This window comes from Drosophila miranda, chromosome XR (genome assembly GCF_003369915.1).
Source record: "Drosophila miranda strain MSH22 chromosome XR, D.miranda_PacBio2.1, whole genome shotgun sequence".
In the NCBI taxonomy this organism is placed as follows: domain Eukaryota; kingdom Metazoa; phylum Arthropoda; class Insecta; order Diptera; family Drosophilidae; genus Drosophila; species Drosophila miranda.
Window position 1 is genome coordinate 1,272,362 of NC_046674.1, and position 23,733 is coordinate 1,296,094.

General features: G+C 51.7%; 3 protein-coding genes across 7 annotated transcripts; 1 reads left to right on the forward strand and 2 right to left on the reverse strand.

Annotated features, from left to right (window-relative positions):
* The first annotated feature begins 594 nt into the window (after positions 1 to 594).
* Positions 595 to 22,387, forward strand: LOC108153248 (speract receptor). 5 transcript variants are annotated; one of them, XM_033386920.1, is made up of 16 exons: positions 595 to 633; positions 16,695 to 17,402; positions 17,466 to 17,775; positions 17,836 to 18,086; positions 18,288 to 18,359; positions 18,426 to 18,571; positions 18,651 to 18,816; positions 18,937 to 18,942; positions 19,065 to 19,155; positions 19,222 to 19,409; positions 19,655 to 19,873; positions 19,949 to 20,053; positions 20,120 to 20,191; positions 20,273 to 20,447; positions 20,514 to 21,834; positions 21,894 to 22,387. In XM_033386920.1, exons 2-16 carry the CDS (start codon positions 16,974 to 16,976, stop codon positions 22,099 to 22,101), a joined length of 3,759 nt encoding a protein of 1,252 aa, XP_033242811.1. In that variant the 5' UTR covers positions 595 to 633; positions 16,695 to 16,973; the 3' UTR covers positions 22,102 to 22,387. The 5 variants fall into 5 exon arrangements, with proteins under 5 accessions (XP_033242811.1, XP_017138582.1, XP_017138584.1 ...); XM_017283093.2 differs by lacking the exon at positions 595 to 633 and adding an exon at positions 8,602 to 8,883; XM_017283095.2 differs by lacking the exon at positions 595 to 633 and adding an exon at positions 8,602 to 8,883 and having other exon boundaries at positions 19,694 to 19,873.
* Positions 13,152 to 14,255, reverse strand: LOC108153250 (pancreatic lipase-related protein 3). The gene is made up of 3 exons (XM_017283099.2): positions 14,144 to 14,255; positions 13,968 to 14,085; positions 13,152 to 13,892 (listed from the first exon to the last, which is right to left on the reverse strand). The coding sequence occupies exons 1-3, from the start codon at positions 14,196 to 14,198 to the stop codon at positions 13,199 to 13,201; spliced, it is 867 nt and encodes a 288-aa protein (XP_017138588.1). The 5' UTR covers positions 14,199 to 14,255; the 3' UTR covers positions 13,152 to 13,198.
* A 20-nt stretch (positions 22,388 to 22,407) lies between the features above and the next one.
* Positions 22,408 to 23,646, reverse strand: LOC108153249 (dual specificity protein phosphatase 22-like). The gene is made up of 3 exons (XM_017283098.2): positions 23,496 to 23,646; positions 23,318 to 23,434; positions 22,408 to 23,246 (listed from the first exon to the last, which is right to left on the reverse strand). The coding sequence occupies exons 1-3, from the start codon at positions 23,550 to 23,552 to the stop codon at positions 22,500 to 22,502; spliced, it is 921 nt and encodes a 306-aa protein (XP_017138587.1). The 5' UTR covers positions 23,553 to 23,646; the 3' UTR covers positions 22,408 to 22,499.
* Positions 23,647 to 23,733: the final 87 nt, after the last annotated feature.

Genomic DNA, 23,733 nt, shown 5'->3' on the forward strand with positions numbered 1-23,733 from the left:
ATATATTTTTTGTTGACAATATATATTTCTTGTACTGGCGATAACATAAATATTTTTCGGTATTTTTCCCAGCTACGGTGAAGTCAGGGGTGTTTCCGACCCGATAAGCCAGGGGACGGATTGAACAGAACAAAAAAAACAAAAACATACAAAAAAAACGAGGGGAACGTTGTGAGTTGCTGCGGACACCGCAACTCTACGGTTATACCCGATACTAAGTCAGTATGGCTCTCCTCCGGCAGACGCCGCTAATATTAAACGACACGACAAAGAGTGCGTGCGAGAGAGACAGAAAATCAGTCTGAGCGTGACGTCGGGCGCTGCGTAGCCACTGCAAATTGATTTGTTCCTATTGGCTATAAAAATGATCTGATCTGATCCAGATTCAGCAATCTGATAGATATGGTCATTATCTATGATTCTGCACGGATGACCTGACGGTTGTGATGCTGGAAAGCGAGGAAAAGCGCCTTCTGGTGGCTTCCTGCTACATGGCTCACGACAGACCCGCACCACCCGACGAACTCAAGAGCCTGGTGACAGAAGCCGGCACCAAAAACTATCAACTCGTCATCGGGACGGATGCCAATGCCCACCACAATGTGTGGGGAAGCACCGACATCAATGATAGAGGTGAGTCACTCTTAGACTTTATACTTTATACTAATCTATATATAGCAAACGTCGGGGAGGAGCACACCTTCGTGGGTCCGACTTCATCCAACGTGCTAGACCTAACACTAGCAACGGGAAACAGTACTACGGTATCTAGCTGGAGGGTCCTTGAAAGACCCTCCTTCTCAGATCACAAGTACATTCAGTTTAAGTGCGACTTCAAACATTCTTCGAAGGTAATAGTCTATAGAAACCCCCGGAATACAAACTGGGAAAAGTTTAAAAAGACAGTTACTTCGAAGCTCGCGAGTCCGGGCACAGTGAAATCCGCGGAGGACATAGAGAAGTCTCTAGAGACCCTATCCAACGCGTTGCTGGACGCCTACCACACATCGTGCAAACCCTCGAGGACGAAGAAGAGGTCCAAGCCACTCTGGTGGAGCCGGGATCTCTCTCTTTAAAGGGACAACCTCAAGGAATTCTTTAAGATCGCCAAACAAGCGAACGAAGGGATCGTCTATGAGGAATACAGACTCCTACTCAGGAGCTACAAGAAGGAAATACGTAAAGCACAACGGAACTCGTGGAGGACCTTCTGCTCCAACATCGAGAAAGTACCAGAAACCGCACGGCTACGGAAGCTGCTCTCTAAGCAGCCTACCATACAAAGCCAATTAAAGCTAGATGACGGACAGTGGACAGAGGGCAGTGACGAAGCCCTAACAGCACTAATGGAGGAACATTTCCCTGGTTGCACTGAGGTCGCTGATGCCAAAGAGCACCAGGACCTAGCAACCGAGGAACAACACCCCCAACAGATTTGTTAACCACCAAGCGAATCCACTGGGCAATAGACTCCTTTGCGGGCACAAAAGCACCAGGACTTGACGGGATATTCCCAGCCATGATGCAGGTGACCAAAGAGGCGATTACCCCATGGCTCTCCGCAATATTCACAGCTTGTATAAGTACTGGCTATATCCCTATCCAATGGAGAACCTCGAGAGTTGTCTTCCTCCCAAAGGCAGGAAAGTGCAGCCATGCGAGTCCCAAGGACTATAGACCGATAAGCCTTACCTCCTTTATATTAAAAACGCTAGAAAAGCTGCTGGACTTACACATCAGGAATGAGGTAGGGGGACTGATGTCAACCAACCAGCATGCCTATACTAAAGGGAAATCGGTGGAGACCGCACTACATTCGGTAGTAGCTACCATTGAGAAAGCCCTTAACAATAAAAAGTATGCACTGGGAGTATTCGTGGACATCTCCGGAGCATTCAACAACGTGGCTACGGAAGCAATAACAAATTGCCTGGTAGCAACTAATACACACCCAGCAATCAACCTGTGGATAAGGAACCTCCTAGGTTGCAGACGGGTGCAATCAGAGTGGGGCACCGCTTCCATGGTGAAAGAGGCACACAGAGGCACACCCCAGGGTGGAGTCCTGTCGCCCCTCCTGTGGAATCTGGTGGTCGACGACCTCATCAATAGATACGAAAGGAAGGCCCCAATAATAACAGCTTATGCGGACGTCATAAGCATACTTATTACGGGTGTTTGCCCATCGACCCTCAGCTCACTAATGCAACGAACACTCAGGGAGATACGCGAGTGGGCGGAAGAAGTAGGACTCAGTATCAACGCGGACAAGACGGACCTCATCCTCTTTACCAAGAGGTACAAGGTACCGATATGGACCCCCCGAAGATCAATCAAACTAGGCTAACCCCAAAAACACAAGTCAAATACCTGGGCACAGTACTGGATAGTAAACTGGCATGGAAACCCACTGTATTGGAAAGGGTGAAGAAGGCCACCATTGCGCTTTATGCATCCAAGAAGATGCTCAGCAGCACATGGGGCCTATCTCCGGCTCTGATGCATTGGATTTACATCTCGGTGGTGCGACCAACTCTGCTGTATGGAGTCTTAGTGTGGTGGCAAGCTACTGGAAAGAAAACGTATCATAAGCTTATGAAAAGGACTCAGCGACAGGCTTTGCTCTGTATTACAGGGGCGCTGAGGTCAACCCCAACAAAAGCACTCGAAACCCTACTTGGAATCGAACCCCTAGACATCCACGCCCGTCTGACTGCAGGAAAGGCAGCACAACGCCTCATCGCTTCAGGAAATATGTCGCCACAAGAATACGGGCATAGTTCAATTGGAAGGGAAATGAACAGATCAACTGATTACATGACCCCCCAAACATGCCTCGACGTAAAAACAACTGCATCCTTGGGACCTGAAGACTGGAAAATCGGAAGAGACCAAACGGAGCACCTCAATATATATACGGAAGGCTCCAAGATGGACGGAGGAGTAGGAGCGGGCCTATACTGTACAGACCCTGAGATAAGGCTGTCATATAAGCTACCGGACCATTGTAGCATATTCCAGGCAGAGGTTTTTGCCATCAGGAAAGCAGCAGAGGTCGCTCTTCTCACTGAAAGAGCACACGATGCGGTCAACCTATTCGTCGACAGCCAAGCGGCGATAAGATCCATGCAGTCGTCCGCAGTCAGTTCCAGAAATGTCTTGGCGAGCAGGGAGGCACTAGATACCCTAAGCACGACAAAGTCAGTGCGGATCTACTGGATTCCCAGCCACCAGGGCATCGAAGGGAACGAGACGGCGGACGTACTAGCTAAGGAAGGCGTCGGGCTGGCGAATACGAATGTATTGGCTGGCGAATGTCTCGTGGAAAGAACATTCAAAAGTTTTATTTTGTCGAAATTTTAATTTGCGCTCTTCTGACCAACTCAAAAAGGCGCCCAAAAATGAGTAACGCAGCGCACAACGGTTTTCGGAATTAACGTCTTTGAGAGATACGGTCCCTCTGCGACGCACTTTTCAAAAACGGTTGACGACAAGCGGACGCGAGTTCAAAAGCGCGGGAGTTTCAACGCGCGAAAAGTTTTTGGATCCGGCCAGTAGAGCGAGCACAATGAAAAGCAAATAAGGCGGCGCGTGTCGAGTGTTTATAATACAATTGATTGCATCAAACCCAGTCGCCAGAGCAGCATTTAAAAATCTCTTTTGCATTCCCAACATCTGCTGCCTCCGGATGCCGACAAGGGGGATATTTCGCAGAACTTGCGAATTATTTTTACTTACGAGAGTTCACTCTTGTCCATGCCTCCGCCGCTCATTTTGCTGCTTGCGATGTCACTGTGTCTCGGGATTAATCTATTTACCACTTATTGCAGTTGCTATCACACGCCCTGGGCTGCCCAAAACTCTCCAACTCTCTTCTCCGTTTATGCTTTCTAAGTTGCTATCGCCGTCGCCGTTTGCCTCGTTTCTTCACTATTTTTTTTTTTCAATGAAATTCTGAATAGCAATGTCAGGCACTGACATCTTATCGATATATATTTTTTGTTGACAATATATATTTCTTGTACTGGCGATAACATAAATATTTTTCGGTATTTTTCCCAGCTACGGTGAAGTCAGGGGTGTTTCCGACCCGATAAGCCAGGGGACGGATTGAACAGAACAAAAAAAACAAAAACATACAAAAAAAACGAGGGGGAACGTTGTGAGTTGCTGCGGACACCGCAACTCTACGGTTATACCCGATACTAAGTCAGTATGGCTCTCCTCCGGCAGACGCCGCTAATATTAAACGACACGACAAAGAGTGCGTGCGAGAGAGACAGAAAATCAGTCTGAGCGTGACGTCGGGCGCTGCGCAGCCACTGCAAATTGATTTGTTCCTATTGGCTATAAAAATGATCTGATCTGATCCAGATTCAGCAATCTGATAGATATGGTCATTATCTATGATTCTGCACGGATGACCTGACGGTTGTGATGCTGGAAAGCGAGGAAAAGCGCCTTCTGGTGGCTTCCTGCTACATGGCTCACGACAGACCCGCACCACCCGACGAACTCAGGAGCCTGGTGACAGAAGCCGGCACCAAAAACTATCAACTCGTCATCGGGACGGATGCCAATGCCCACCACAATGTGTGGGGAAGCACCGACATCAATGATAGAGGTGAGTCACTCTTAGACTTTATACTTTATACTAATCTATATATAGCAAACGTCGGGGAGCACACCTTCGTGGGTCCGACTTCATCCAACGTGCTAGACCTAACACTAGCAACGGGAAACAGTACTACGGTATCTAGCTGGAGGGTCCTTGAAAGACCCTCCTTCTCAGATCACAAGTACATTCAGTTTAAGTGCGACTTCAAACATTCTTCGAAGGTAATAGTCTATAGAAACCCCCGGAATACAAACTGGGAAAAGTTTAAAAAGACAGTTACTTCGAAGCTCGCGAGTCCGGGCACAGTGAAATCCGCGGAGGACATAGAGAAGTCTCTAGAGACCCTATCCAACGCGTTGCTGGACGCCTACCACACATCGTGCAAACCCTCGAGGACGAAGAAGAGGTCCAAGCCACTCTGGTGGAGCCGGGATCTCTCTCTTTAAAGGGACAACCTCAAGGAATTCTTTAAGATCGCCAAACAAGCGAACGAAGGGATCGTCTATGAGGAATACAGACTCCTACTCAGGAGCTACAAGAAGGAAATACGTAAAGCACAACGGAACTCGTGGAGGACCTTCTGCTCCAACATCGAGAAAGTACCAGAAACCGCACGGCTACGGAAGCTGCTCTCTAAGCAGCCTACCATACAAAGCCAATTAAAGCTAGATGACGGACAGTGGACAGAGGGCAGTGACGAAGCCCTAACAGCACTAATGGAGGAACATTTCCCTGGTTGCACTGAGGTCGCTGATGCCAAAGAGCACCAGGACCTAGCAACCGAGGAACAACACCCCCCAACAGATTTGTTAACCACCAAGCGAATCCACTGGGCAATAGACTCCTTTGCGGGCACAAAAGCACCAGGACTTGACGGGATATTCCCAGCCATGATGCAGGTGACCAAAGAGGCGATTACCCCATGGCTCTCCGCAATATTCACAGCTTGTATAAGTACTGGCTATATCCCTATCCAATGGAGAACCTCGAGAGTTGTCTTCCTCCCAAAGGCAGGAAAGTGCAGCCATGCGAGTCCCAAGGACTATAGACCGATAAGCCTTACCTCCTTTATATTAAAAACGCTAGAAAAGCTGCTGGACTTACACATCAGGAATGAGGTAGGGGGACTGATGTCAACCAACCAGCATGCCTATACTGAAGGGAAATCGGTGGAGACCGCACTACATTCGGTAGTAGCTACCATTGAGAAAGCCCTTAACTATAAAAAGTATGCACTGGGAGTATTCGTGGACATCTCCGGAGCATTCAACAACGTGGCTACGGAAGCAATAACAAATTGCCTGGTAGCAACTAATACACACCCAGCAATCAACCTGTGGATAAGGAACTTCCTAGGTTGCAGACGGGTGCAATCAGAGTGGGGCACCGCTTCCATGGTGAAAGAGGCACACAGAGGCACACCCCAGGGTGGAGTCCTGTCGCCCCTCCTGTGGAATCTGGTGGTCGACGACCTCATCAATAGATACGAAAGGAAGGCCCCAATAATAACAGCTTATGCGGACGTCATAAGCATACTTATTACGGGTGTTTGCCCATCGACCCTCAGCTCACTAATGCAACGAACACTCAGGGAGATACGCGAGTGGGCGGAAGAAGTAGGACTCAGTATCAACGCGGACAAGACGGACCTCATCCTCTTTACCAAGAGGTACAAGGTACCGATATGGACCCCCCCGAAGATCAATCAAACTAGGCTAACCCCAAAAACACAAGTCAAATACCTGGGCACAGTACTGGATAGTAAACTGGCATGGAAACCCACTGTATTGGAAAGGGTGAAGAAGGCCACCATTGCGCTTTATGCATCCAAGAAGATGCTCAGCAGCACATGGGGCCTATCTCCGGCTCTGATGCATTGGATTTACATCTCGGTGGTGCGACCAACTCTGCTGTATGGAGTCTTAGTGTGGTGGCAAGCTACTGGAAAGAAAACGTATCATAAGCTTATGAAAAGGACTCAGCGACAGGCTTTGCTCTGTATTACAGGGGCGCTGAGGTCAACCCCAACAAAAGCACTCGAAACCCTACTTGGAATCGAACCCCTAGACATCCACGCCCGTCTGACTGCAGGAAAGGCAGCACAACGCAAATTTGTCAAATTGTACCCGGTTAATAGTACCAGCACGCGGGAAGCGAAGGATGCCTTAAGTAAATATTTTGATTTCTATAGTCGCCCTACTAGGATAATATCAGATCGTGGGACCTGTTTCACCTCGTTAGAGTTCTCTAGTTTTTTGCAGGAAAGAGGGATAGAGCATATTAAGGTAGCTACAGGTGCACCGCAGGCGAATGGCCAAGTAGAGCGGGTGAATCGTGTTCTTACTCCTATGTTAGGAAAACTGTCAGAGCCCCTTGAGCAAGCCGATTGATATAGGTTGATGAGCAAGGTAGAGCACGCCATTAATAACTCCGTTAACAGCAGTACGAAAAAGACACCTAGCATATTGTCATTTGGAATACCCCAGAAAGGAGCTGTTGTAGATGAATTAACCGAATACCTAGAGGAGAAGTTAGCGTCAGACCTTACAGAGTTGGAAACTATAAGAGAAATAGCAAGTGAGAACATACGGTTGTCCCAGATAAGAAATGAGAAGATGTATGCCCATAAAAATAGAGCCCCATTCAAGTATGAACCTGGTGACTATGTAGCGGTCCGGCATGTGGACACAACACCGGGGATCAATAAGAAGTTCGCACCAAAGTATCGAGGACCGTACAGGATCAATAGAGTATTGGATAATGATCGTTATGAGGTTGTCGACATTGAGGACTGTCAGTTGACGCAAATGCCATTCCGAAGTATACTAGAACCAGCAAGGCTTAAACCCTGGGTAGAGTGTAAGGATAAAACCATGGTCTCATGCTGTTAATCGTATGTTAAGTAAGACAATACCGAATAAGAAATGTTTAACCAATTATCTGCCTTAGTGGGCGATATGTAAGATATGAATATTAGTTTAAGATTTACTCATCGATAGTATTATTAGAAACACTAATGTACTCGAGGACAAGTATCGATATGCCAACACACATTCATTCGAATACGACGATCAAGAAGGAAGAGCATATAATAAAAACTCTCAGACTTGTAGCCGCTATAAATTCTTACTCTTACGTTTATTTTGAATTGAATACACATATTTATCATTTCCAGCTTTTTATATAGCTATTGAAAGCTTTTAAGCGCTGGAAGCCAAACTTTCCTTTGTTGCGAACTTTCAGTTGCATTTACTTCCCTCCGCCAAGGAGCGCACACTGCACGAGAAAGAGTGAGAGAGAATGAGTAAGCGCTTGGAAGGGATTGCTGTGGCTGCACATTGATTTGTTCCTTCAGGCTTTATGTAGATGACAGTTGCGGCAATCTGGTAGATATGCAGCGCTACAAATTTCGGGATGGTAAAGAGATCAGAAAGCAAATAAGAAGAAATTATGCAATGTGAGGCATAAACCATTAAAAGATGAAATCTTGCTAAAACAAAACAGTCTTTGAGGCATTGAGAGACAACAAAAAATGCAGGCGGAAAGAAGGAAGTTGACTCTTCAGTGACTTCAGTCAATACGAAGTCTGTTATACTATTGAGGCTTCCAATATCCGCTAAATGATCTGAATTCATTGGACTTCTGCTTATGGGGTTTCACGCTGGAAAAACTCAAAAGCCTGAAAAATATGATTTGAAGCAATTTAGCCGCCTGTTGCAGAAAAATGGGGTGCCGCTTGCCTCTGCCTTTAATTTTTAAATTAGATTTTGGGGATATGCGTAAAAATCCAAGATCCGACTAAGCGATCTAATTTTGTCTCGTGGAAAGAACATTCAAAAGTTTTATTTTGTCGAAATTTTAATTTGCGCTCTTCTGACCAACTCAAAAAGGCGCCCAAAAATGAGTAACGCAGCGCACAACGGTTTTCGGAATTTACGTCTTTGAGAGATACGGTCCCTCTGCTAAGCACTTTTCAAAAACGGTTGACGACAAGCGGACGCGAGTTCAAAAGCGCGGGAGTTTCAACGCGCGAAAAGTTTTTGGATCCGGCCAGTAGAGCGAGCACAATGAAAAGCAAATAAGGCGGCGCGTGTCGAGTGTTTATAATACAATTGATTGCATCAAACCCAGTCGCCAGAGCAGCATTTAAAAAACTCTTTTGCATTCCCAACATCTGCTGCCTCCGGATGCCGCGGCGCCTGCAAATTGTGCCGCGATTTTAGCAACAACAGGTGTCAGACGATGGAAAATCTGCCAGCGATTCGGTAGGTGGATTCGGCTGAAAGTGTTGAGATCAGTGTGTTTATAGACTGATATAGGCTCGCATTATTAGCATTTGCACCCCCTGTCAGCCCGCTTCCCCCATTCAGTGACGAAGTGTGCGCGTGAAGAAATTGAATTAAGTTGGCCATCGTCCGAAATCGAAATCTGTGTCAGAAATGTGGCACTAATAAATTATCGCACACTCGCACTTGCCGCACTCAAAAAGTGTTTCATTAATTCAGAAATTGCAAATGAAAAAGAGAATATCTAGTTTTTTTTTTCTTTATTTGTGACTTTGAACGTGACCAAATTTTGTAAGCAACAGCCCCGCTGCTACATAGAATAACAGTTAAGGTATTATAGCTATTAAGAGAGAACAAGATGGAATGAATGAATGTCGTAGGGAGTACATCTAACACACACGCGCGGGAGAGCAAGCCAGCAAGCCGCCTATAAATAACGGTCTTCAATATTATAAAATCCATATGCACTTCAATTAGCATCGCAGCGCAAATGAAGTGTGAGAGAGTGAGTACGACAGCCAGCGCTTCCTCCTCTGCAGAGCAGCAGCCTGCCTTTCTCTTTAACACACACTCAACATATTCAACTGCATATGGATGATGAGGTGTGTGTGTGCGTATGACAGTTCTTACGCAATTGAAAAATTTAAGCAAATTTCGCATACAGTGGGAAAATACTCGTAATTGATAAGCGCCATAAGAACAACAATGCTATGATACGAATACTTAGTCGGCGGCAGCTGTAAGGCCAAAATGCTGCCGCAGGCCAAACGGCAAACAATCTGCATTGTTGCTCTCAGTGCAATATTTCCCCAACATATTTAAATTTTTTGGCTTGAGCGCAAACCTCAAAATGAGTCAGTCGCGTGGCGTTGTTGCAGTCAAAGCTTTGTGTTGCAGCACCACTGCATGCCAGCGCGTACTTCTGTGGCGACAGAGGCTGCGCTGCGCTGTCATAAGCATGCTGCTGTCAAATTGTGATCGTCTGAGTGGGTGAGCGGGGGGCGCTGTCTGTCATTGGCCCACTCGTCTGGTGGCGCTGCTGCTACGGCTGCTGCTGCGGCTGCTATACGGCGCGCTTTTTTCTTGCATTGCTTTTCCCCGCTCTGCATTCGCAGTCGGCGTCGCTGCCGCTGCCTCTGCCTCTCTGTCACTGACCACAGTCAACGGCATATCGACAGTCGTCGTCTCTTTCTGTATGTCTGCATGTGTGGTGCGGGTGTGTGTGTGCTGCTTGGCGCTTTGCGTGCGGCTTTTTGGAATTGCATTTAACACGAATGAAAATGCAAAAAAACAAAAAAAAAGATTAATGATTGATGTCCGTGGCCAGCATACCCATTATGCATTAGCCATTGGCCTCAGCCAGCGCCAGATCTGTCTGGTTCAGATCTCTGGAACGTTCTTGGCCCGTACTTTGAACATCATCCATCCCATCTTATCATGGGAATTTAAATAACTAAATACCCCCACAATAAAAGTAATGCTGCTGATTACGCGCAAAACGGGGCCAAGAGATTATGCGTGGAGAGTGGAATGTCCGTGTCCGCGTCCGTGTCCGCGTCGCCCCCAGTGGAACACAAATTACCCGCAAAAGTGATGTACCACGACCACACCGTTCGCACCTGTAGTGCGGTTGATGGCTGGGGGCACCGCTCTATCCGCGGTCTATCACTCGTAGAACATGCAAATTTAATTAAACCTGTATGTACATAGATGGCTTTTCAATCGGCTCTCCCAGTTGGACAAACCTTCGCTTATCACTTGAGGCAGCTCCAAATGTAAAGCACTTTCCATGGGCACCCCGCTGGGGGCGCTATGTGGGTGTGGAACGTGTGTGCGCTCGACATATGTTACACTCTGCCTGTCGTCGCTTATCAACGCTTACAGCAACAGCAACAGCAACAGCAACGGGACAATGGGTCACCACCACCACCGCAAGCACCACAACGTTGAGTTGGCGACAAAGAGCCTCACCCACAGTTGGCACAGTTTTCGGGGGCTTGGTCGGGTTGGGGCGCTCGCTCGGGGGGTGGGGACTGGGAGCCGTTCAAATGGCATCCCATAAAAACGTTGTACAAAAATTAACATAGCCATAAAAGCTAAATTCGCCAGGCGGGGGCTACAAGGGAACAGAACCCACCTTTGGGTACGTTTAAATGTACGTGTAAATGTGTGAATGGGTGTGTGTGTGTGTGTGTGCGGGTCTCAAAGGAACTTTAATTGCTAAAGGGAGAGGCAGGGAGGGGCAGGAAAGGAAAGATTCCTTATCAATTGGAACTGGCCAAATTCAAACGCATTCCAAGACTCATTAACATTAACATTACAAAAAGCAAAGCAAATTGAAAGAGAAAGAGCGGCAAAAACAGAAACGAAAGCAGAAAAAAATGATACGAACAAATTTGGAACCGAAGCTTTGATACCCCTTCGCAGAAATCGCAATCAAAATATCGAATATCGCATAAAGGACATGGAAACAGGCTGATCCAAAGCACACATATTCACAGGATAATTTATATATGTAGTGGGGGGGGGGGGGGGGGGGGGGGGGGGGGGATGCTGCCCTCTTCGCGCTGCCAACGTCATAATGCCCGTTCCAAGGGTATGGTGAAATTGTTGCGACTTAATTTCTGTTACACATTCCGTAATGGAAATATTTTATGCTCTCCACGAGTATGTGTGTGTCGCCACGAGAGGAAAGGGACACGGAGATGGGAGCAAGGACGTGCTGGGAAAATACCACAAAAAAGGAATAGCAAAAACAATGGACAACATTTTTCACGGTCTGTGGTTGGGCCCGTCCTGGAGAGGCAACGGACAGGAGGAGCGCTGGGGTCAATGGCTAATGGCCCACCTACAGGCCCATTATTGGCGGCCCATGGCGTGGGGGCTCCTGTTTTATGGCCCGACATTTAATGCCCAGCATCCGAATCCGAATCCGAGACCGAGATTCGAGCAGTGGCGCACAGAGGAGGCCAACTGCAGGCAAATGAAGAGCTAACTCACAGCGGATTCGCCTTGCGGCGGGTTTAATGCCCGCTTAACCCACTTTGCCGGCTCCGACTCGGGTTCGGGCCCGGGCTGCCTGGAAACTGAAGAATGTGCAACTTTAAAGCTGCTCCTCAAAAAGCGCGGTCATAAATCACAGGAGATGCGCCGGATGCTCTGGGACACAACCTTTGTCCGCTAATGAAGCCCCAATGAGCCCCAAAGAGAAAGTTTTGCCTTTTGTTTGCCTGCTTTTGGGCGCTCGCTATCGCGGAGCGTTGGCCCGGCCGCTTATCAGCTATCACCATTGACTGACTGCTAATTAGCCAATTGTCTGATAGCCAGTAAAGCGATGGCTCATAAAGAGGGTGCAAGGGTGCATGTCTCGCAGTGGAACCAGGAAATGGATCTTCGCCGGGACGGGAGCGTACGTGAGCGCACTGCACGACAGGATTGGCATTGGCTGGCTGCAGGGGGCACGCAGCAAATTGGTTTCGCCACAAAGTTTGGCTCAGCGGTTGCTGGGGGGAGCTGCCTGCCGACACTGCCCGAAAGATAAACTTAAGTACAGCGCATTTAAATGCAATTTGTGACAGTTTTCCTTTCGTGCGACTTTCAGTTGACACGCACCCAGCGGGAGGAGCAGGAGGAGCAGGAGGAGGCGTGGCAGCATGCAGCGACCCGCATTGCACGAAAGTCATGGCATGCCCTGTTCAAAGGAATTTCTCCATAATATGGCGCAGAGATATTCTAGGCGAAGGCGAGGGCGAAGCTTTCCATTCGAGCTGAGAGCGAGACACGATATGTCCTTTGAATAATTGAGTTTATCCTGTGAATATTCTTCACTGCACTCACGACCCATGCAGAGCGCACCCTCCTTGCAGCAATCTGCCTCACAATTCGGAAGGATAGGAACGCTCAAAGCGGATGAGCGGATCCGATAGCCGATAAACTTTTCGGCACTTCAGGGCCGGCATGGGGCCCGGGGAAAAGGGAAGAAAAGTTGGAAACTTCTTTGACGAGTATCTCAGCCGAAGATAAGGGTGACGCTCCACTCATCCTGGCTGAGGACGTGCGTTGTAAATTATGAGGAGTAGAAAGGGAGGGAGGAAGGGAGGCCTTTCAAATTGATTTTATAATAATGAATGAGGCAAACGCCTGACGCGCATCAATTCTGACAGTTGTCGCTCCAAGCAGGGCTCTTCCCTCCCCTCAGGGCGGCGGAGGGCTGCAATGACTAATGACAGGGCCTGCCCGCCCCTTTGTTTACTTCGGCGCTTGGGCTTTCGTTCTTTATTGGGTCTGTGTCTGTTCACAAGAAGCTGATGTGGTAGGCTCCTCTGGCGAAGGGCTGGGAGCTGCGCGTCTCCAGGAAGTAGATTCCGGGGGTGGGTGCCCACTGGCTCCCTTGTCCCATCTTGAGGGACATCCAGCGGCAGCTTTCCCCGCTCATTGTCTCCAAAGAGCCGCAGAGGGCGCTGACAAAGTCGTTCTCGGGGGACCACATCTCTGCGAGCAGCTCGAAGGATCGCTCATGCGAGCAGGAGTCCTCAACACAGCCTGGCTGCGTCTCGCCTCCATTGGGGTAGTAGTCCACATGGCCCAGGCGCTCAAAGGTGCCCAGGCCGCCGCCATTGGTGTGCACAACCTCCACGAACTGCGCATCGGAGGGGCAGAGCAGATGCTCCAGCGAGCCCTCAGTGGGATCCAGGGCGGTGAGGTGCGGGAATCGCTGGCCCAGATCGGCCTGGACCTTGGCAGCCACAGCACCCGCCAGATGGGCGCCTTCCGCGAAGCCGACGAGCAGGATCCGCTCCAGCGGAACATCGAAGTTGCGGCTCAGCAGCTCGATCAACTGGCTCACGCTCTCGGCGATGGCAGTCTCATCAGTGGTCTCCGCCAGATCCACGGTGATCACATTGCACTCGCGCTGCTCCAGTTGAGCGGCCACCACGGCCGAGTGCTCCGGCGCGGAGCTGTTGCCCAGCCAGCGGGGAATGGATAGCCTGAAAGCGGGAGGGAGAGGGAGAGGATTCGTCTCAGAGAGAGGCTTCGACCAGCAGTCGCCCTTGATGACTCACACAGTGGGATGGGCGGCATAGAAGGAGCTGCGCACCAGCGACTCCACCTCCGGTTGAAGGGCTTGCGGGCTCTCCCGGATGCGGCGCGTGAAGAGAAGGAAGCCGGGCTCCCCCTTGGCTGAGTAGCGGAGGAAATATTTCATTATTCGCGGCCTTGGATCGGGGCACACACTCACCCGCGGCTGCTGAGCCAAGGGCTAAGGCAAGCAGTAGAAACGCTCTCGTCTGCATTCTGTAATCGACTGATCGGGAGACCCCTTGTTCTCGACATTCCGCGGAATCGATCGCAGTTATGCTCGATAAGATTGCGGGACCGTTCCGTTTTATGGCCAGTGATATCTATTGATAAGTGCGGCTTCCACCGGCCTATCGATCGGCGCAGTGGCGATCGACGATCGCTTACGGAATGAATGACTTCAGCCATCCACTTGGCCACTGATTTTCACACGTTCCTCCGTTTCCTACGGTTCGTATTTCTCTCACGCGAAAATTGCTGTTTATGGCACTTGTAGATTGTCCGATTAATCAGCAGCTGCAGCGTTGCATAGCAAGTGTCAGCCCTCCCCTCCCCTGCCCGGCCCCCTCTCCCACTGACTGCAGTTGCATTTGCATTTGCATTTGCATGGGGTATGGCGCATGGGGCATGGGGCAGGGTACGGCTAACAAATTGCACTTAATTGCCTGACAGCTCCAACTTCCAGTCAAGAGTCGAGCGACGTTGGCATTCCGCTTGCAAAATCTCTCGCACCCTCCGGCCACCTGCCTCCTGCCACCATGCGACGCCCCCCCATCAATGTCAGATGGCGAAACAATGAAACATCTGCCAGCACTCCACTCCCGCCTTCGAGCTGACGAATTAAACCGCTCGGAATGCTGCAGTTTGGGTCTGCTCCGTCCCTAGGCCAGCGGCTGGCTGCCAGGGGAGTCACAGTCATAGCCGTAATCCAACGTGCAGATCCCCACTACTCATGCGGCCTCGGGTGCGTCCTTGGTCCTGCTTCTGGCTGAAGGTATTCGGACAAACTGGAGCGGAAAGAAGAACGTTTGCCCCCCTCCCCATCCGACCGCCATTGCAGAATGCGGATAAATTGCTTGCGAAATTGTTGTGTCAAGTGCAGGCGCAGAGGACTCGACTCCATGTGGCACAACAATTAACCAAAGATCCAAGAACTCTTCGCTCCGGCTCAATGGGCACGTCACGAGCTTACGCTAGATTTATGACCAAAGACGCGTTATTAAACGATGCCAGCGGCAACGCCGCGGCGGCCCATTCATAGCAGTGTTGTAATGCGGCAGGACACAGTGGGAGTGGGAGTGGCAGTGGGAGTGGGCGGAGGGTCGTACTAAGCCACTTGTATTAGCATAAACGGAGCGGGAGACGGCACGCGGCGCGTGTAATAAGCCAAGTGAAGGGATGCCATGAGGGGCATCCTCGTACCGCAGTTGGGGTCAAAAGCGAATGAAAGGAAAGTCAATATGCCAGGACGGCTAACTTTCAAGTGGTTTCAGGAGGGGACTCCAAGGGGTACGAGTTGCTGCTAGAGTCAATATAATAAATTACTGTGAAAGCTGCAAGAAGTTGCAAAGGTTCTGCCAATACTCGTATCGACTCGAGCAGCATCCGCAGCCCTCGCAGCACTCCTGCCAGCCGCCCCCACTCACACAATGGGGTGTTCGAGAGGGGGCCAAAAGGGCGTGCGAAAGAAGCAATCAGCCGAGATGGTGGAGTGGCAAGGGGGAGCGGGAGCGGGAGTGGGGCCAGACAAAAGGCAAACAAAGACGTTTCAAGGGAGCAGGAGGAGGCGAGTTGTCTATCAGCAAGCTTCCATGCAGCATCCCTGGGAAAATCACACTTGATGCGTCGCCATTTCTCATAAAAATTTCATTACATCGCCAGAAATGTGTGGCAGTTTAACATCAGCAAAGGTTGCCCACATTACTCTGCTTGAGTGGTGCACCAAGTTAAAGACACATCCTGCCCCATAAAGCAGGAGACATGCCTGATCAGGCCTTTTCACGCCCAGAAACCAGTGATACATGGCCCTTGGATATCCTTGGATGGCTTTAAGAGCTTCAGCACTCCAGCAGTAGGTACCCATATGACACTTGCTTCGTGTAAGTTGTAACACGTGAAGGTATAGAACGTTTTAAATAAAAACTGTTTGGGGAGAAGCAAAGATATGGCATGGCTTTTAAATACTTATCGCTTGTCACTCGCAAATAGTCCAGAAAGTGACTCTTTACATCTCACAACCGAGTGTGAACGCTGTGAGACGCGGCAAGGGTCGCGGATCTACTTATGCTTATACGCAATACTTAACCGATTATCGGGTATAAGCATAAGAAGATCCTTTGATCTATGATCGACTTCAAGTCCCTTGAAGCGTAGTGTGGTAGTTGCACCTCCATTCGATTGCTTGATTTTCCCAGGCTCTCGCTTAAGTAAGTCTCATCGTGGCTCTGCAGAAACAATTGTGGAACGTAAGAGGAATCTTCGGCGTCATTAGGGCAGCCATCTTTGATTAAGCCCCCGCTAAAGTTAGTACGTGTGTGTGAGAGTGGGTGTGTGGGAGTGTGGGAGTGTGGGAGTGTGGGTGTGCCAGCGCATAAATCAGAGGCAGTCCTGCATGGCGGTGCGTGCGACCATGTCCTTGTCCGTATGTTGTTACAGGACTCGAGCATAAACGACTTTGTGATTAAAGAGCTCTCACTTACTGTACTACACAGAAAACAGGAAACGGGCAACGAAGGACACAGAGGACGCAGGGCACGCAGAGGACACAGAGGGGAATGAAGAGAGCTGGCCAAGCCGAGAACGTAATTAACAAGGAGTAGAGTCGTGTCTAAAGGAAACAGCGGAGGGGGCCAGGACATGCAAAATGAACGAAAATGTTGCATCTTCATAAAGAAACAGTTGCTGCCAAGGACCCTGAACCCTCATCAGCGAAGCGAACCGATTCCATTTGAATTAAGCGTCACCCAGAGAGGAGCAGTTCCCCCCGCGTAATGTACACGCCCCCCGGCCCCGCTCCACACGGTAACCACCACTCAAGACAGCTGCCACTGACACTGCCACTGCCACTGCCACTGCTCCTGCTCCTGCTCTGTCTCCTGCCGACCAATGGGGAAGTGTTCACGCTGGGCTACCTCACGGGATCGCAACGGCGGCCGGGCAACCTGGACTACCATCGACCCGGTCTGACCATCTCGGGCGCCATCTCGCTGGCCGTGGAGCAGGTGAACGCGGGCCGGCTGGGCGCCCTGGGCCACTCGCTGGAGTTTGTCGTGGCCGAGACCTTCGGCGATGAGGTGGCCAGCATACGGCAGACGGCGGCGCTGTGGACGCAGCAGGTGGCCGCCTACATTGGGCCGCAGGAGACGTGCGTGCACGAGGGGCGCATGGCGGCGGCCTTCAACCTGCCAATGATATCCTACGTGAGTAGCACCTGGCCGCTGCCCAGTTGCCAGCAGCGCCTAATCCTGTGTATTCCCCCACAGTACTGCACCCATCGCGATCCCTCGAACAAGGGGGACTTTCCGACGTTCGCTAGGACCCGGCCGCCGGACACGCAGATCTCCAAGTCGGTGGTGGCCCTGCTGCTGGCCTTCAACTGGACGCAGGTGAGCTTCCTCTACCTGGACGATGCCAGCGGCCAGTACCAGCCCGTGGCGGAGACCATCTTGAGCACGCTGAGTGCGGCCGGCGTTAGCATTCGGGACGTCCGCACCTGGAACACCATATACCATCACGGGTTCATGGCCAATCCCTTTGAGGCGCTCGTGGAGCAGACCCATGTCAATACGCGCAGTGAGTAGAGGAGTGGAGGCGTCTCTTTAAGCCTAATCCGAATCCCTTCCCTTTCCAAAGTCTACCTCATTTTGGGGCACTACTACGAGCACGTCGGCCTAATGGTATCGCTCCAGAGGAGGGGACTGCTCTCCGCAGGCGATTACTTCGTGGTGGGCATCGACATCGAGCAGTACGAGCCGGCCAAGCCCGAGAAGTATCTGCGCGGCCTGCTGCTGGAGGAGGTGGAGCCGCTGGCCGTGCAGGCGTTCCAGTCCTATCTGGGCATCGTGCCCACAGCGCCCGTTTCCTTCGCCACGTTCGCCCAGGAGGTTGGTGTCTTCGTTTTGGTCTTCGTTTTGGTGTTGGTCTTGGCGGGGAATGACAGGCCCTGACAGTGATGTGATTGATGCGCTGCATCCGCTCTGATCTCATCTCATAATTGTCGGCACTTTCGCCACATTGAGCACACACACACACACACACGCACACATTCTGACCCGACCCCTATTTCTTTTTCTGGCTGTTTCTAGGTCAACAAATACATGGAGCGACCGCCATTCAATTTCCCCAATCCGCTGGGTCTTTTCGGGGGCACTAAGCAGGTTTGCCGCACGCATTAAGGGAAACCCAAGCCGTATCTCATTGCCACCATCTCCATCCATCCACAGATAAGCGCCGAGGCGGCCTATCTCTATGATGCCGTGCATCTGTACGCCAAGGCCCTGCTGGAAGTGCTGGAGTCGGGCGGCCGGCCCAAGAACGGCAGCGCCATTGTGTCGGCCATCAAGGGTTCGCGCTACCGCAGCGCCATGGGGTGAGTAGAACAACCGCCACCACCCACCCCCAATCAGCTCCTGGATCGCCTACATATCGCCCGAATCTTGAATCCCCAGCTACCACGTCTACATCGACGAGAACGGAGACGCGGCCGGCAACTACACAGTATTAGCCAGGGGAACGGCGAGGAACGGCCGCAACCAGACGGTGCTCGGACTCCGGCCCGTGGGCACCTTCGGTCACAGGAACAGCAGCCTCAGCAGCATCAGCGAGGCGCTGCCCGTAAGTAATCCCCCCCCCCCCCCTCCATCCACTCTATTTTGTCCGTCCTCTCTTGTACTTTTGCTCTCTTGTACTGCCCCCCAACACCCTTCTGCACTCATACCGCTTGGCCACGTCCAGCAGCAGGTAAGCGCGCTTTGGCTTGGTTCGACTTACCACAGACACACACACGTACACACGTACTCACCTGTTCTGTTTGTCCACGTTATTTGCTCCTAATCCTGCTCTGGTCTGTGTAACCCCTTCAGGATCTCAATCTGTTCAGCCCCATCGACTGGGTGGGCGGTGCGCGTCCGGCAGCTGCTCCACGCTGCGGCTTTGGCGGCGAGAAGTGTGTCAGTAAGTAGAGAGGGTCGACCTCTTCGGATAAATTGAGGTTTTTGTTGTCTTTTTGTGTGTTCACAGATTACACGGGCGAAATCTCTGCGGCCATTGCTGGGGGAGCGCTGCTGCTGCTGGGTGTGGTCTCGCTGGTCCTGTACCGGAACTGGCGCTACGAGCAGGAGCTGGACAGCCTGCTCTGGAAGATAGACTTTCGCGAGGTGCAGATGCACGAGAACGAGAGGGAGCAGCAGAGCCAGAAGCAGACGCGCGTAAGTCTCTGGCAGTGACAGCATTTAACTTAATGATGCAGTCGGGCAGACAGCCAGGAGGCCCCGGCATCGGCCCGGCACCGGCCCCGGCACCGGCCCCGGCACCGGACCCCCATTTGTTTGTGTTGTCTGCCTGTCAGCAGCAAGAGGGTATTATGTATGACTCTGTTGGGATCTTGAAAGTGTGGGCGTCAGAGGGGGCCTGGTCTAAGACTCTTCTCCTGCCTTTGCATGTCTGACAACAGCTTTTGCTAAATCACTTGCCGCGTCGTCTTCCTCCGCAGTCAACCCATCCGCTGATACGCACCAGCCAGGTCAGCCTCAGCTCCAACCCGGATGCCGACTTCCGCTACACGACCATTTTCACGCCCATCGGCCTCTACAAGGGCCAGCTGTACGCCATCAAGAAAGTGCGCAAGAAGAGCGTCGACATCACCCGCGAAATGAAGAAAGAACTGAAACTGGTGAGCCATTGACCCCCGCTCCACCCCAGTCTTCGTCTCCAGATTCTGAATTTCTCTCTACATTCTCTCCCGCAGCTGCGCGACGCCCGCCACGACAACATCTGCGCCTTCATCGGCGCCTGCACGGATCCGCCCAACATCTGCATCATCAGCGAGTACTGCACCCGCGGCAGCCTTAAGGTCAGTCCATCAGTCCGCACAGGGCCCCATTGTAACCCACCCTGAACCCAACTGATTTCCTTGCAGGACATTCTGGAGAACGAAGACGTCAAGCTGGACAACATGTTCATTGCCTCCATGGTGGCGGACATTATTCGCGTGAGTGCTGTAACATTATACTAATGGCCAACCCCATCCCCTAAACCCCTACACCCCTGCTCGCTCTCCCCTCCTGCGCAGGGCGTCATCTATTTGCACGAGTCGCCCATACGCTTCCATGGAGCACTGTGCACTTCCAACTGCCTGGTGGACTCGCGATGGGTGGTCAAGCTGACCGACTTCGGGCTGTTTGCGTTCAAGCAGGGCATCGAGGACAGTTCCATGGATGTGCAGCACATGTCGGCCAAGTGTCTGAGTGAGTGTATCCCTCCCCCTTTATGGTTTGTCGTTGCCCCCTAATGGACGTATTATTCATTTGCAGAGCTGCTCTACCGCGCCCCGGAACTCCTCAGGCTGGGGCCTTCGTCACTGGTCATGGGCACCCAGCGCGGAGATTCCTATTCCTTTGGCATTCTGCTCTACGAGATGCATGTGCGGCGTGGACCTTTCGGGGAGACTGGCCTGACGCCCATGCAATGCCTGCAGAAGGTGCTCCAGCCGCAGGATCAGCTGAATCCCTACAGACCCTCCCTGCAGCCCCTGGAGACGGCGTTCGACTGCGTCAGCGAGTGCCTGCGGGAGTGCTGGTCGGAGAGGGCCGAGGATAGGCCGGATTTCAAGACAATCCGTGCCAAGCTTCGGCCCCTGCGCAAGGGGATGCGGCCGAACATCTTCGACAACATGATGGCCATGATGGAGAAGTACGCCAACAACCTGGAGGCCCTCGTAGACGATCGCACGGACCAGCTGCAGGAGGAGAAGAAGAAGACTGACGCACTGCTGCACGAGATGCTGCCGCGCTGCGTGGCCGACCAGCTGAAGAAGGGCCACAAGGTGGACCCCGAGCACTACGAGCAGGTCAGCATCTACTTTAGCGATATAGTCGGCTTCACGGCCATGTCCGCCGAGTGCACGCCCCTGCAGGTGGTGGACTTTCTGAACGATCTCTACACCTGCTTCGACTCGATCATCGGCCACTACGATGTTTACAAGGTGGAGACCATAGGCGATGCATACATGGTGGTGTCCGGCCTCCCACTCCGCAACGGTGATCTCCATGCGGCCGAGATAGCCACCATGTCGCTGCACTTGTTGAGTGCTGTTTCCGAGTTCAAGATCCGTCATCGGCCCACGAATCGTCTGCTGTTGCGTATCGGCATCCACTCGGGGCCTGTGTGTGCGGGCGTCGTGGGCCTGAAGATGCCGCGATACTGCCTCTTTGGCGACACCGTCAACACAGCCTCGCGCATGGAGTCCAGCGGCGTGCCCCTGAAGATCCACTGCAGCGGGCAGTGTCGACAGCTACTCGATCGCCTGGGTGGCTATCACTTCCAGGAGCGTGGTATGATCTCGATGAAGGGCAAGGGCGAGCAGCGCACGTACTGGCTTCTGGGGGAGGACGAGGAGGCGCGTACTCGCCGCACCTACGAACGATCCCAGCGAAGGGGCTCGCGAGCCCTCAACAAGTTCATTCAAGGCACCATCAAGCAAGCCCAGGACCAGGCCAACGAGTACGGCATACGGTCCTCGCTGAAGCAGAAGAACCTGCCACGAAACTCGCTCACCAGATCCTCCAGCCTGGAGTCGCCCAAGAAGCTGCGGTTCGCTGCGGGCAGTCTCCTCGAACATCATCGCTATCACAGGTTGGCAGTTGACTTTTTGTGTCTCACGGGCAAGCAACTTATCTTTGGAACTATTTCAGTGACGAGGCCCTGCTCGAGGTGGATTCCTACACGGGGCTGCGCCGCTCCTCGGGGGGATCCACACACTCCCGCTACGAGGAGACGACGCTGTCGCTGACCTTGTCCTGCCAGAGCATCGAGGTGGTGAGCGTCCAGCAGAATCAGCGGCGTCCCTCCTCATATCCGACGGCCAACACTCCGCTGCTCCTGAACCATGTGGAGGTGTGAGCAGGCGAACAGGAGGCCGTCTAGTACTTATAGTATAACCCAACTACAGGGATCTTAGTGGAATTTGTGTTCAGTATGTTTAGCCAAGTATTTTGATCGCTTTTAGTGTTGTTAGGACCAGGCACAGACCCAGCACATCACATCCCATCGAATTCCCGTTGGCATGTTCCGCTGGGTCTGTGCCGCGTCAAGTATGTAATTGTGGTATCTGTAGCATCAGCATATTGTGAGAGTGATTATAAATCTAGTCGTTGTCTAAACAATCCAATCGCTAACTTAAACTAAACCGAATAGTCAATAACCTAATGGAATTTTTTTGTCGTTATTTATTTGGTTAACTTAATGGATGTATAAACTGGAGAAAGTACTCGTAAAGCTGTAAGGCCTATGGTGTCTTTTTATCGCCCTGGGCTGTCGCCGACTTGATCGGCTGGATTACTGCCGCCAGCTCCGGCGGCAGATGCTTCGTTTCTGCCAAACAGGAACTCATTGTCGAAGCGTCCTATGCTGCCGTTCGCTTTGTAGTAACGCACGTTGGGCATTATTTCCTCGCCGCAACTAATACCTTCGGAAATTTCTTTGTGCAGTTTTTTAGGGTGTTGACCAGAGGACACAGGCTTTCGTTTGTCCACCGCAAACTGCAAGGTGTAGGCCACATTGGTCGGGACCGCTCCTTTGTCGGCTTTCGCATCGAATGCTGGGATGCAGGCATCTGTGGGGCACTTCTCGCCGTGGGAACTGTTGCCCTCGCAGATGTCCCGGTTCTGCAGAAGCGCCGTTGCTACCTTCAGGCGGTCCAGCTGCTCCAATGCCGAAGATGGGAAGCGCTCCCTTAGCCGGCGTCGCTCCTCTGACAGCTTGAACTGCTCAAACTCCTGCAGCTGGTTCTGGAAACCGGTGTTCGGATTGGCTACGGCGCGGCCCGCGCGCACCACCTTCAACGCCTCCTTCCAGTTGAGATGCGTGGACGTCATGATGTAGGCCACGGCCACGGTCACCGAGCGCGACATTCCCGCCAGGCAGTGGATGAGCACGTTGCCCTCCCGCAACCGGGCGGCGTGGATAAAATCATTGCAGACGGAGAAGTATTGGGCGAGGTTCTGGTCCGGCATGTCCGAGGCCATGACGCATAGGTAGTGTTTGTCCTGCAACGAATCGGAGAACAAAGTGACCAGGGGGTTCGCAGGGTGGGGGTGGGTGGGGGATGTCCCTGTACCAGCAGCAGACGCTTGGGACTGTCATGTACGGCAACAATGTGGGAGATTTGGAACCGCTCCAGTTGCGCGCGATCCTTGGAGTCGTGGTAGCTTCCCACATACAGGCCCGGCAACACCTGCGGCACGAAAAGGACACGAATTAGACATCCGAGACCTGCCTGACTTGGCTCACCGCACCTCTCCCATATGCCAGTTCATGGCCTGGTCAGAAATTGATAGAACTCTCTCCGTCATTGCTTTCTTTTTCAGATGTGCGGCATACTTAATTTTGATGTGTGTTTGCTTGTGTGTGTTTTGTTTACAAAAGTTGCGATCGCCGGTTGCCTATCGAAAACTGCGATAGATATTCAACGTAAGCAACGCTTACGTCCAACGTGACGGCCACCAATAACGTTGGACGAACGAGGGCGACAGC